Source organism: Leuresthes tenuis, unplaced genomic scaffold (genome assembly GCF_036924035.1).
Source record: "Leuresthes tenuis unplaced genomic scaffold, fLeuTen1.0.hap1 SCAF_14, whole genome shotgun sequence".
In the NCBI taxonomy this organism is placed as follows: Eukaryota; Metazoa; Chordata; class Actinopteri; order Atheriniformes; family Atherinopsidae; genus Leuresthes; species Leuresthes tenuis.
The window spans coordinates 7,987,500-8,000,885 of NW_027325368.1; the positions used below are offsets into that span (position 1 = coordinate 7,987,500).

The 13,386-nt window shown below is 42.3% G+C and overlaps 2 protein-coding genes across 6 annotated transcripts in view; both read left to right on the plus strand.

Annotated features, from left to right (window-relative positions):
- Positions 1 to 693: 693 nt before the first annotated feature.
- rab12 (RAB12, member RAS oncogene family) lies at positions 694 to 10,367 on the plus strand. The gene is made up of 6 exons (XM_072363317.1): positions 694 to 1,090; positions 2,129 to 2,189; positions 5,689 to 5,827; positions 6,965 to 7,054; positions 7,193 to 7,297; positions 7,904 to 10,367. Exons 1-6 carry the CDS (start codon positions 865 to 867, stop codon positions 8,009 to 8,011), a joined length of 729 nt encoding a protein of 242 aa, XP_072219418.1. The 5' UTR covers positions 694 to 864; the 3' UTR covers positions 8,012 to 10,367.
- A 240-nt stretch (positions 10,368 to 10,607) lies between these two features.
- Positions 10,608 to 13,386, plus strand: part of LOC140268284 (microtubule cross-linking factor 1) — a 77,033-nt gene continuing 74,254 nt past the window's right edge. For all 5 annotated transcript variants that reach the window (XM_072363052.1, XM_072363053.1, XM_072363054.1 and 2 more), the window contains exon 1: positions 10,608 to 12,006. In XM_072363052.1, coding sequence (XP_072219153.1) covers positions 11,173 to 12,006 — 834 coding nt within the window. In that variant the 5' untranslated portion in view covers positions 10,608 to 11,172. The remainder of the gene's footprint in view (positions 12,007 to 13,386) is intronic.

Below are 13,386 nucleotides of genomic sequence, written 5' to 3' on the forward strand. Positions count from 1 at the left end.
AAGTCTTTATGGCGTCATTAACCAGATTCATTCCCCCTGATCTGTGTGTTGGCGATTATTTTGAAAATAGTACCATAACTGAGTAGCTGCTAGGCCACAAAGATTTGCACTTTTGTACGTCTTTTATCACTTTAAAGCTGCACTGACATGTCCTCGATAATTCCTTTATAACTCGTCTTTAAAAAGTTTATCTTTGCCAAAATACAGTGTTTTGCATCTTCTGTCATTATACCCTGAACAAAGAGAAGGAACCCCCAAAAAGACTAGGTTAAACAAAAATTAAATGACTTCAGCACCTCAAAGTAGCCATCTGAATATAGCCACATATGGCCACACATCAGATGATATACTCAGCCACATTGCACCGTGTGTGAGGACCTGAGTTTGAGCATTGCAAAGACTTGGTTCACATTCGCCACTCAAACTTGGTCCTGAAAGCTAATTCAGACAGAATAGGGTGAACTTTGATATTTATTGACTATTTTGTTGATGACCTGGTTTTGGGAACATCAGAACAAAAGTGCAAAATCCCTGCTTTGGCTGTAAAGTGTCTCTATTCATAAGGATAGATGCTGGATATTCACATTTGAAACGAATTGAAAATGATTGAGGGCTATGTTTCTTTAGTTATCTTTAAGAAAAACTAAGTTTTTTAAAAACGTTTAATATCTACCTAACCGGAAGCGGAAATTACGTAAGACGACCCCGGTCTCTAATGGCTGAACAACAACTGTCGGCGAGTGACAAACTTTCCCAAACTTCTTCACCGACAAAAGAAAGTTGGAAGCAGCGAATTACTTTGGTTCTGTAACCGTTTAGTCGTATTTGTCTGTTCTTTTCGTAATCACAAATGTGGAATTACTGATGGATCCCAGATATGACATACCGCGGAGGGCCGCCGCCGGTGGCGGGGGCTCCGCTAACTCGTCTCCCGCGTTGGGGGCTCAGTCACGCCGCAGGAAGATGCCTCCCAGACCCGCTGATTTCAAACTCCAAATTATAATTATTGGCTCTCGTGGTGTTGGTAAAACAAGCCTCATGGAGAGATTTACCGATGACACTTTCTGCGAAGCCTGCAAATCGACCGTAGGTGAGGACAGGATGCGTTTACAGGACTTGTTTTTGTTTACTTTCTATCCAACCAAGTAGCAGGGCTCCGACTACTTACTGGTGAAAAAATGTTTAAACTACCTTGGCATGGACGTAGTAATCATTCTGCCTCTTAGTTTATAGTCTAAAGGGACTGCACAGAGGTTAAATAATAGCTAAAGCTGGCTAAATTGAGCTAACTCGAACAATAAATTTGTTCAAGCTAACAAACAGTCAACATGTTGCTATGAGGTAAATACGCTAATATTTCTCGCACTTATTTATGCACATTGATGGCTTGGAATAGTATGTGTGTCCTAATTATTTGAACATATTATTAAAAAAGGTTATTCTCCGTATATCATTAACCTGGGCGTCTTTCTGAGCCTGTTTTGCGCACCTAAATGACGGCATAGTCTTGTCCAGTGTAGGGCCACCTTGAATAAATTTATAAACTGCCATAATTTACATTAAAATAAGTTATTTATTACTTCTGACATTTTTCTCTTATCAAAGACAAGATCACCTTTAAAAAGTGTACCATTTTATACTTAAAAGTAATGAGATATTTGTTTGTGGAATTGGATAAACAGTCCTGTGACAAGTGCAGCAGCCAACCATAATGTCCACTCCTAAAATAGTCACACACAAGCAGCTGCTGCGCCCAAGCTCCATTTTGTGCCCGGTCATTTCCATGACACAGCCGTGCCTCACTAATATTATGCTCCTATTATCAGGTGTTGTAGATGGAAGACTTTGACGGTCAGCCAAGTCTGTCTGAAAATGCTGTTTTTTTTAATCATATGATTTTTTTACACATGTTTAAACCCTCCATCTAGTTTTACAACCTGAAAACCTGTTTGTTGCCAAATTTCGGCGCTTGAGAAATGTATAATTCAGTCCATTGCAATACTTTTAAGGAACTATTTTATTATAAATCTGAGTAGCGTATAAAGTATGCCCGTGTAGAACCAAAGCAGCGCAGGAAATGCTGGTATTTGCCAGCCTTCACATGTTTGTTGTGATTTCTCTCTCATAGGAGTTGACTTCAAAATCAAGACAGTAGAGTTGAGGGGGAAGAAGATCAGACTACAGATATGGTGAGTATCAGGGCAGAGGTGTTGCTTCTTTTTTCTTCTGCATGGAGCATTTCCTCTGTCTGTCCTGTCACCCTGCAAGCAGCTCTAACAAAAAGGGCCTAACGATACCCGACTGAGTGCCTTTCAGCTTTGCATTCGGCATGTTTTTTTTTTTTTGCATTTCAGTTCGTGCATTCAAAGCAAGCTGGTTCGTGTGGAAATGTTTCTTTTAATTTGATGCAAGCTGCACAAAGTCATCCTCGGCACATTATCTGAAGTTACCGACCAGTTCATTCTTGGTTGCATCAGGTAGTTTTATGAGCTTCTGGATTTTGTTTTATGTGTCCAGTTTGAATCCGTAAGTCACGGTTTTCACACATAATTAAGAAATGCACATGATGGTAATAATAATTTTGCAAAGGTCAGTAAAATGTCACAACCCATCACTGCCCTTATTTTAAGATTTTTAATACAGTTCTGAAATGTTGATGCCTGTGTTTGAATGTGGGATATCGGTGTGATTTTATGTCCTTGTGGTTGAAGTAGCGGCCGTTTCTGCTTGGTGAGAATAGCTTAGACCTTTGTATGTTACACACCCACCTGATGAGGCTATCGTTTAAATATTCACTCAGTAGATCTCTAAACTTTTGCATGTACAACAACTGGCCTCGTTTGGAAGTCGTCTTTGTTTTTCTTCCACCTCCTCTGATCCAACACATCTTTATTATCGTCGATAATTGTTCAGAATTTGCACTGACATCCTCATACAGTCTCTTCAGAGCACTAATAGATAGTAGTTGATTCTGGTGGCACTAAATTATCTGATTTCTCTGAAGAAATAATCTGAGTTGCACAGGAAAAATGGACTTAAATGTCTCGAAATGGATGGCTGTACAGCAGATTTTCATACACTGATATCACACAGTCGGTACGATTGCAACTTGATCATCAGATATTATTTTTTTGTTCATTGTTCTAAAATACTATTTAGAAGTGAGAAATCTGAGAAATATGCATTGAGTCGGAGGGGTTGGACCAGACTCTTGTTTTTGCTCCAGAAGGCCGTCACTAACAGGGATGTTGTTATTTGATTCTGTTAAGTCTTTACTTCTGTCTTGTGACTCCAACTTGGCTCTAATCACATTTTGAAAGCACTTACTATCCAACCAGTAAAGAGCTGATGAACATTCTCCATTAGGAAGGCTTCAGTACTGACTGAATATAGAAGGCATTCTGTATTATCACAAAGCAAAGAACTGCTCATTTATTTTACACAAATCCTATATACATATTCTCTTTATGCAAGTATTCTCGTCCTTTCTTATGAAACTCACAGCTGAGGTCTGGGTCATTCTACTTTTAACAGCCATCTTTGAGATGATGGGAGTTCATTGGACATAATTAAGTGGAAAACACCTTTGCCAGAAAGAAAACGAAGTCATGAGGTTGAAAGAATTGGTTGTAGATCTAGAGATAGGATTGTGGCAAGGCTCATTCTTAGGAAGGCTCCAAGCCCATTTTTTTCCCATTATTCCTAAATGGAAGGATCACCCATCTCTATAGTATCATCTTTGCAGTCAGACGTAGTGAAAAAGTTGCTCTGTAACACGGGCTGGGAGACACACCAGGATGGAGGGAAAGATGGATGCAGTATAATTTAGAGCAATAAGTGAAAACTATTCCAGACTGCTCTGAAACTCTGGCTCTGATGCATGTTTACATGCACCCCAGCACACTGCCAAGAAAGTACATGACTGCATTTTGGAAAAAACTCTGAAAACCCCAGACAAACCCAGCCAGTGTCTCACCTGTAAAAACTGATAAACTGCAGTGTGGGGTTTCTCTGGTGAGACCTGAGAGTGTCTCCACTGGTGCTCCCCATCAATATGGAGCTTGAATTAGAGATGCATTGATTTATCATTGATTAATCCAAATTAATCTGTAATTCCCAATTTTTTCTTCTTTTACTTTTCTCTTAAAACCCACTAACATTTGGCTTTTGAGTGCATCGGAAGAGTGCTTAATCCACCTTCAGTCGGTGTAAAATGACTCTGCACCACCTTGGAACGGCGTTGGTGGGATGACAACACGGGGGTGCACACACTAGTTTTCATTGGGGTGATCAATCTCGCTTTGTGGACCAGACATCTACAGTCTCGGCCAGAAATGATAAACCACCTCAGTTATCTCAGAAAGTCATGCTCATCAGAACCTGTGATCCACCGCAGCCCGCAGGACACACCTTCATGTTGTAGCTTCAGGCTCGTCTTCGGGGGGGTTGGTGGGAGTTGCTGGGCCGGTTCTGTATAAGATATAGCCCTGAGGGCATTGAGGGTGAACACAACTGCTGGCAGTGGGAAAGATTGAATCATCTTGTTTTTGAGGACGTAGCCGCGTTTAAAGACAATGCTTAGGGTGTAGAAATGGCCGTAGTCGAGGGACATGATACTTGAGTACTTGAGCTCAGTCATTTACATAATCTGCTTCAAACACATGTTGAAAACACTCAACAGAACTTGCGTGAAAAATGATTATGAAGAAAAATAGCTTGTTGAATCTGAAACATGACGAGAATGTGGAAAATCTGACTGGCTCAGACAAATCTATGAATACATTCTCTATATTGATTATGTGACTGTGTTTGGCTACATTGTGGGAACTCCAACGCTTGGTTCACTAACACATTTTTCCTGCTCATTAACACCCCTCCACCTTCCTGTCACCTCCACCCTTTACCACACTCCTCTGCCCGTCCTCGATCTGTCCGGTCAGGATCGCTGTCGGCACTGTGTGTGGTCTCTCGCGTTGACATGCTCTCATCAAGCTCCACCGCCGCTACGCCCAGCCTTACCTAACCCTGCCATTGTGCTGCTGTCTCTGTCCACCCCGCTGCTCATAAACCTGACTGTGACTCACATGGGGAAGGGAGAGATGCTAGCTGGCTGAAGGTACAGTAACTCTGCACTGTGAGTGTGGCTAAGAATGCTTGTCATGCTGTTAATCCTCAGATGATCAGCTGAGTCAAATCAAGCAGTGCATGTTTGTTCAAAATCAAAGGGTTAATTAACAAAATGCAGCAGATTCGTTTTGAAAGCATGCATCTGACGTGTAATCACTGGTTTGAAAATGACCATCCTCAAAGTGTAAAAGACTTTTTTTGAGCCAAACTCTTGAGTTTTGTGATTCTTTTTTTTTTATCTTCAGATAATGACGATGTGAACACCAGATTTAGCTCAAACAATGGTCATGATTCAGTGTCATGTAAACTAACTGAGGAAACTACAGACTCCTGGAAAATGACATCATCAGTGTTGATCTGTGATACCAAGATTCCACAGAAGTCATTCTTCATTACCATCTTTCTTTTTCTTTTTTTTAAAAAACATGATCCTGCTAATGACAGTCATGTTTAAAGAATTTTAGAAAAATAAACGAGTTAATCAGCCGTTTGAGATTTGAAGTATCTTTGACTCCACTCACATGACTTCTTATTAAGTTTGGTTAAATGTAATTCTTCCAGGGACACTGCAGGCCAGGAGAGGTTTAACAGCATCACATCGGCCTACTACAGAGGAGCCAAGGGAATAGTGCTTGTATACGATCTTACCAAACAGGAGACTTTTGATGACCTTCCCAAATGGATGAAAATGATAGACAAGGTAAATAAAAGCACAGCTTTATTCTTCCCTCTTATTAAAGTACAAAATGTTCATATTTACCTAACTTAATATCATATTCACTTTGCTGTTCTCCCTTTTGTTGAAAAGTTCCACGGTTGAGTTTATTCGTGAGGAATCGATATAAATGTATGTTCATGTGAAAAAGCATTACAAATCTCTTGGTGTTTTCATGCCTCGGGGACCTTTTCATAGTTTTTACAACTATTGGAGGGGAATCCTCCCTTTTTGTGTACATATTGCAGGAACTGCGGCGGATTTGTACTTTATAGAACTCCATTTATTGGGTCTTTTTTTTCTTTGGAGGCATTTCAAAGACTATGAAAAACATTTGTTGTGTAACTGCACTGTGATTGGTTAACGTACAAAAGCAACACTGGAGCCCACCTTTACAAAGACACCACTTTGAGAAATGGTGCCGTATTGAATAAAGAAAAATAAACCAAGCCCAGGATTTATTGAGCATATATGCAGCAAAGGACTTGAGTTATTTGGACTCAGCTACCACCTGTGTTGTTCATTTCTGGTGCAAATACAAGAGGAAAAAGCCCTTCAGGGAGCCTCTCAGCTCCTGTAACCATCAGAGTACCCAAAGAATCTCTCTTTATTTATTTCCAATATGCCTTATATTTACAGATGGTTCCTCCAGAATGTCTCATGTTACACCACCATGTTGCTACACCTTCCCAAAACCAATAAACCAAACACAAGGGACTGCCTTAAACATTTTTCCTGGCCATTGTTTCTAATACGTGCTTTAAGGGTTGGGTGAAGTAAAGAGTATTCAGTTAGTTGTAACCTTTAACTTTGCTGCTAGATGCCTAAACTCTGCACAGTGCGAGCTTAGTACTTTGCAGCTCTTGCATGAGCTAGTTGTGTGTTTTTAAGGGCATTTTTCCTTTTAATGGGCAGAACTTGTGGTACCAAATACTTTGAGATAATTTATACATTTATTTGAAGGAAGTTCCACCCCAAAGTCAAGGAAAGGAAATACTGAAAAACTGCAAAGTAGCAGTGCCAAGTTACACTGTAAATTGTTGAAAACCCAAGTTGTTGTGTGAAATGAGAGCTTACTGGTTGTGCTGATGTTATTCTGCTCTGCTCTCTGTTTCATGTCAGTACGCCTCAGAAGAAGCAGAGCTGCTGCTGGTTGGGAACAAGCTGGACTGTGAGGCTGATCGCATCATCTCCAGACAACAAGGAGAGCGGGTGGGTTCAGAACACAAACTCTCCATCATACCGCACAGAACCACAACTTTTCTTTGGTTTTAACGTGGAACATCCCTGAACATGGACTTCCATGTGCTTCATACACATAATGCTGACTGAACTTTCTTGGTTTCGCAGTTTGCCTCTCGGATAAGTGGAATGCGCTTCTGCGAAGCTAGTGCCAAGGATAACTTTAATGTGGACGAGATCTTCTTGAAGCTCGTGGATGACATTCTTAGCAAGGTTAGTGTGTTATGATTTCCAATATTGTATTCGTAAGAATACATTCAGAAGCTGCGCAGACGTGAATGTTTTAACTTGAACAATCAAGTTAAAACATAATAATGATAATGATAATAATGATAATGTAGCAACGACCTGCTCGGTTTTACGTTAGTTCAATTAGATTTCCTACAGTCATTTCTTAAATATATTAAACATATTTTATATCGCTCATAAAGATAATTTCAATAGTCTTTTAGTTGAATGTTCACATCAGCAGTTCAGCATTTAAATTCAAGCTAAGATCTTTTACACAGTCTAGGTTTTACCACAAAACAGCTGCAGAGTCTGCTGAGAAGTTGAGGAACACTTTTTTTTGGTGGTCTTCATCACGGATTTAACTGAAATGCACCGAACAAGCAAATATGCACAGTTTTCAGGACCAAACAGATCTTCTTTATTGATGGGTACCATTGCAGCCTTTGCTCCATGTACTTTATTTTGGTAAAGTTATCTTCCTCTGTTCTTTCTCTTTGCTTTGAGGAATCTTTTGTTATCTATGTATTGATGCACTGAACAGTCCGACTGCTACACTAAGTCGATGTGACTCTGTCCCTGATCCCACAGATGCCACTGGAAGTTCCCAACAAGGAGCTTTCCAACAGCGTCCTGTCTCTGCAGCCTGAACCAGAAGTGCCCCCGGAGTTACCCCCTCCCCGCATGCGCTGTTGCTGAGAGTCGGGGTGGTTCCCTCCCCACCCTTCACACACAAAGCACACCCACTCACTCTCACATGCAGTGAACCAATCTGGCCACCAGGGGGAAGCATCCAGCAGCATTTTGGAGTTGTTGACAGCCGCATGGACTCTCAAACAAGCAGTATTATCCTTCTTCTATACTTCTCCTGTTTTGTTACTGAAAACTATGACCTGCAGCACACTAACACTTAGGCCTGGAGAATCACTATCTTCCTACCACCTTTCTGTCTACACTTGACCCAGACTACCTCATTGCTCAGATGGTTAGGCTAGCTGTGCCCCACAGGTGCCTTCCAAGCAGAGAGCCCTCTGGTAGCAGTTGTACATTTCCTGAGGAGGAGGGATTATTGAGGGCCTTACAGCTTGTTTTCTTCCTTTTTTTTTCTCTGGTCATCACACATACTTCCCTCCATCTTAAGCATTGTCTGATTCTGCCCAGCGGTCTGTTATCGCTGCATTTTCAAGTTCACAAAAAAGGGATTGCAACATCTCACATCTCCCCACTTCAGTTTAAACTCTGGGTCTACAGGTACACTAGTTTTATATACTTATTAATATATATTATTACCAAGTGACAGGATGAGTTTAGATAAACAAAAGCACATGGTGTAAATACGGTGTGTCGCTGTAATGACTGGACAAGGCGCAGATGTTTGTGGCCAACAGTAGGTGGTTGTGTGGTGGGGATCATATCAGTTTAATTTGCTCTGCCTTAAAGTGTTAAAGTGGCTGGAACAGCTTGATTCAAATTTGTATAATTTTGTAATGTTTTGCACTACAATCCATCTTCCTGGTAAAGCTGACACGCAGGAAAGGAAGGTTTAGCACTAATAAAGATCTAAAAGCCTCAGTAGTGGCTGCTCTGAGCTCTTAAATAAACACCCTTTCTGTAAGTGGGATGGAGATGCAAGGAATGATGGGTAATGTAGTGTTTGAGTGATTTGTGTTTGTACAGGGGAATTCTCAATGTGCGTTACTGTCTAATCAGAGGGAATAGAGACCGTGAAAAGCTAACACGTGGTTTTAGACTTTGTTTTGTTACTAATATCTTTAGTGTTTGATGTTTTTCCTCTGAATTCAGATACAGCTGAAGGAAGAGAGTTAGTTTCCCTTTTGGTTGGGGAAAGTGCAAGAAGGTTGGTTTAGTGTTTGAACGACTCAGGAAACTTTGATCAAGTGATGGCTGCACACGCCCTTGACGACAGACTCGCGTTGTGTTGCGTTTCATAACAAATTAAAGTTCCAGTGTTTAGGATGTGGTGAGGGTGTGAATCACGACGAACTGACCATTACCTGCCAAGCATTTAGGAAAAGCTAAGGGGGCTGTGGAGAATGTAAAAGATCCACTTTAGACTCAGTGTTTGGTTTGTCCCTTTTGGGCCTTTGTAGCAACACAGCTGAGGGTAAGAGGTGGAAACGATGGCATAATTGAACGTAGATTGCTCGTTCTTAGAGCCGTTGTGAAAACAAGGAATTATTAAGGAAGACGTTTGTGGTTTTTAGGTCTTTTTTTTCCACCAATTTAGGATTTTGACAGTTTGTTATGGACCACAGACGTCCCCTTACTTGCACAATAAATATCATCCCTCCTGTGTTTGTAGACAATAACACTCTTTTAATTCTTCCGTCTTTTGTTTTGAGATTATTGCAATATTAGCAGTGTAGCACTGCGAGTGTGTCTTGTTTTGTTGTGACATTCTGGGGTTAAAAGCTAGAATCTGAGGGTGAAGAAGGGGCCCACTCAGAGGATCTGATTTGAAACGACTCAAACTGACTTTTCTTTCATTCTTTCTTTCAATTATTTAATGTAATTTTATGTTAAGTTTAAGCTTTTGGGGGCTTAAAATGGCACATTGTTGTACTCTAACGGATGAGCGGTTTCATACCAAAATAAAGGGGTTGAAATTTGATAATTTTGCTGTCACTCAAGCACATTTTGCAATAAGATTATCAGCCAGCAGAAGCCCTTTGCAGACGAATTATCTGCAACGTTGGAGTTTTATCTCCTGTGTTTGGACGTGAGAGCATTTCTTCAGTGAGTGGTCTTTATTTGGGAATGAAACCATTCATTTGTCCTCCTCTGACTTCTTGGCACTAACCTTGTGGACTTTGTTTTAATAGCCAAGCCTTATACTACTCATTTTTAAAAAATATACATTTAAAAAATGCTTTTATTTGCAACATATATCCTTGAAGATGGAAGACTGTACTTTGTATTAAACCTGTTATAAGTCTTTGGAAAGTTTTGGCATGTTCAAAGCAGTTTTGTTGTATTTATAACTTGTGGCATTCTTGAACTAATGAAATGCGATTAAAGATGTCTATATTTATTACTAGAATTTTTTTTGTCTTCATTCATTTTACTATGTGGATGTGTCTGTTTTTGAGCCTCTGGGGTTCCGGGTGTCTTCCTGGATACTTTGAAAGCCACGTTTCACTCTTCAGGAAAAGCCCCAAACGATCGTCTTGAAGAAGTATTGGTTCCAGTGAGTGCAATCTGTGTGAAGGTGTTCAGTAGCCAAGAGTGGGTGTGTTATTCGGACATGCGTACCAGAGCTGGTCCCGCCCGGTCCCATAGAAAACAACGGGTGTGCTCGGGTGCTTGTGAGGCAGCAGCAGCGCATGCGCCTCGCAGAAAATCACGGGCGACGCGCCTGACGCCGCAGCGATTGCAGATTTTACATGACAGATAGAAGGAGAACGAAACACGGTGGTCCGACACATACAGCCTGTGAAAGAGGGATGGAGACTCGGTCCGCGGAAGAAGAAAGAGACTCGATGTGACTCCGACTGACTCCTCGGTTTTCAACTTGAGCCTCGCAAGCCCTGTCTGCAGATGCAACCTGTCACTCTGCCCGTCCGTGCCTGTAATCCGTTTTTTTTCTAGCAGCGTTTCCTCTGAAGAGTCTACAGAGAGGGGACTACAATGACAACCTGGTGAATGTCAGGATGGAGTAAAAAAAAAAAAAAAAAAAAAAAAAAACATCCAGCACGACGCAGGATGCGCATCCCCAGCCCGACGAGGAAGAAGGTAGAGAAACCTGGCTGCTTTTCTGGTGGCGCATGTCAGAGATTTTCCGCGGTGCCGTGGATTGACCGTTTCCTTCCTCACCCTCCTGCTGCCGGTGTCGGTGTATAATGGAGAGCTCCAATGGCTCTGGCAGCGACACCAAACCGCAGAGCCAACAGTTGGAGAAGAAGAGACTGAACCGAGCGCCTTCCCCGGCCAGACCTTTCCTGAAAGATGTGCATTCCCGCTCCACCAAACCACCTGCCATCGTCCCAAAATCTCCCAAACTCGGCAAGCTGCAGTCTGCCACGGTTTCCTTAGCGCACCGCAGCTCCAGGCGCAACACAACCGGCACGAAAGAGAAACCAGCCACGACTAAAAGTAGCACCAAGTCTACCGTCACAAAAAAGCCCTCAAAGGCGCCCCAACATGCAGCAGCTGAGCCGAAAGCGGCCAGCATCAAACCGGACACCATCAGCAGTCCGATCCTCACCAAAGGCAAGAAGGGGAAACTAGCCGCGGGGTCTCCGGGCCCTCCCAGTCATGGATCCCCGATCCGAGTACCGACCGCAGCGCCTCTCGGCCGAGTCAGCCAGACCGACAGCAGCTCAGACCTGTCAGACTGCCCGTCCGAGCCGCTGTCGGACGAGCAGAGGCTGGCACCAGCCGCTAGCAGCGACGCAGAGTCCGGCACCGGCTCCAGTGACCGGGATCAGCTGGGAGCCGATAATCCTCCGCGCACAGAAGCCACTGCTGCTACTCCGCCGCGCACCGGCGAGGCTTCTCTCGCCAAGGGAGACATGTCTCAGGCTCAGCCCGCTCCGGGGTCGCACGGAGAGAAACACAAACCGGAGAAACACTCCACAAGCGCACAATTCAAACTGCCAGGCGCCAAGGATGTGAAGGAGGAGGACCTGCTGCGGGAAATTGAAGATTTGAGATCTGAAAACGACTACCTCAAGGTATGGACATGTTTATTTTAGCAAATTGGGAAAAACAGTGGCTTTTGTGTTGCATGTGCTCCATATAATCTCGGGATTCTTATTGCATTTAAAATGCAGCACTTTTGCTTCCTGCTGCCTCCAACCAGACAGCTGTCAAAACAAAACACCAACACCAGTCTCACTCAGGACAGATCCAGCTTCTCTGGAGCTTGCAGTTGCTCATTAAACAGCAGCACCGTACATTTTGATTTTGTCAGCTGCAAACATGTTCCTCCTGATCATCCATACATCATGTCATGTGTTTAATCCCTGCAGGCTTCCCTGCTGATTTGACCTTTATTGATGGGACATCTATTAATCGCGTCTTCATCCTGGTGTTCCCATTTTAATTTCGATTTTTTTTTCTTTTCTATTATATTTGCCAAGTCAGCAAAGTCTGCTTTGACAGAAAGACTCAACATTATGTTGCATTTGGGACAGAGGGAATTACATCTGTCCCTATTAGGATATGAGCAGACTGTGCCGACTACACATCCATCATTTTTCCAATATTTTGTCCAGCTTGTAAACACAACAGAGCCACACAAACTCATATATAGAAAAGTCCTTTTAAAATTAATATTTGTATAAAGATCTTAGTGTAGCTTCCTGTCCTTCCCCCTTCTGAAAGTAGACCATTATCCCCTTAAGTCAAAGCAGGGACAGGCAAAGACTTAATGCAGCAAACAATATTGCAGCTTTTCTTTTCTCCCCCAAATGCAAAGCAGGTTTATTTGCATGTCACCAATGAGAGTATTATTTCAAACTTGATCGCGCATGTCTGCTGTGCCTCTCTCTGGCTCGGTAGAGACACAAGAGAGTTAATCAGCTTTACTGGCTCTGCTGTAATGACTTTATCCCACGGGAGTTGATAACAGTCAGATGTCCCTTGTGAGGGCGGTTCAAACACCCTCCTGCCTGGATGTCAGTCTGCCAGCTGGGTCTCTGAGGCCTCTCACCTCCCCCATGCCCCCAAAATAACAGGGGAGCCCACCCACTGCTGTTGCTTTTTATCTATTTTTCTTCAGAATGAAATGGTAAATAACCACCAACCAAATTCTGCTCAAATTTAAAAGTGTTCGGTTGAGTTCAGATTGAAAGAAAACATTAATATACTCTTGAGCAGCTGGTGAATGTGAACCTTCATCTGTTTTTGGCTGGCAGATGCTCCTATTTTAAACAGTTAATTTCTTGCCCTGGGGGAGATGTTTGGAAAATGCAATGTGCATACAATTAATCATTAAATGGAGTAGCCAGTCAACAGAAAAATGACTAGCAGTCACTTGCCTTTTAATCCAAGCGAAACCTCTACAAATTATAATAATAAACACAGACTAGGATTCTCACTCTGGGTGGGGA

Excerpts from the sequence above, each read along its gene's own strand:
- rab12 (XM_072363317.1), top strand. The coding sequence starts at position 865 with ATGGATCCCAGATATGACATACCGCGGAGGGCCGCCGCCGGTGGCGGG. Across the intron at positions 1,091-2,128 it reads AGCCTGCAAATCGACCGTAG|GAGTTGACTTCAAAATCAAG; the intron begins GTGAGGACAGGA and ends TCTCTCTCATAG. Across the intron at positions 5,828-6,964 it reads GGATGAAAATGATAGACAAG|TACGCCTCAGAAGAAGCAGA; the intron begins GTAAATAAAAGC and ends GTTTCATGTCAG.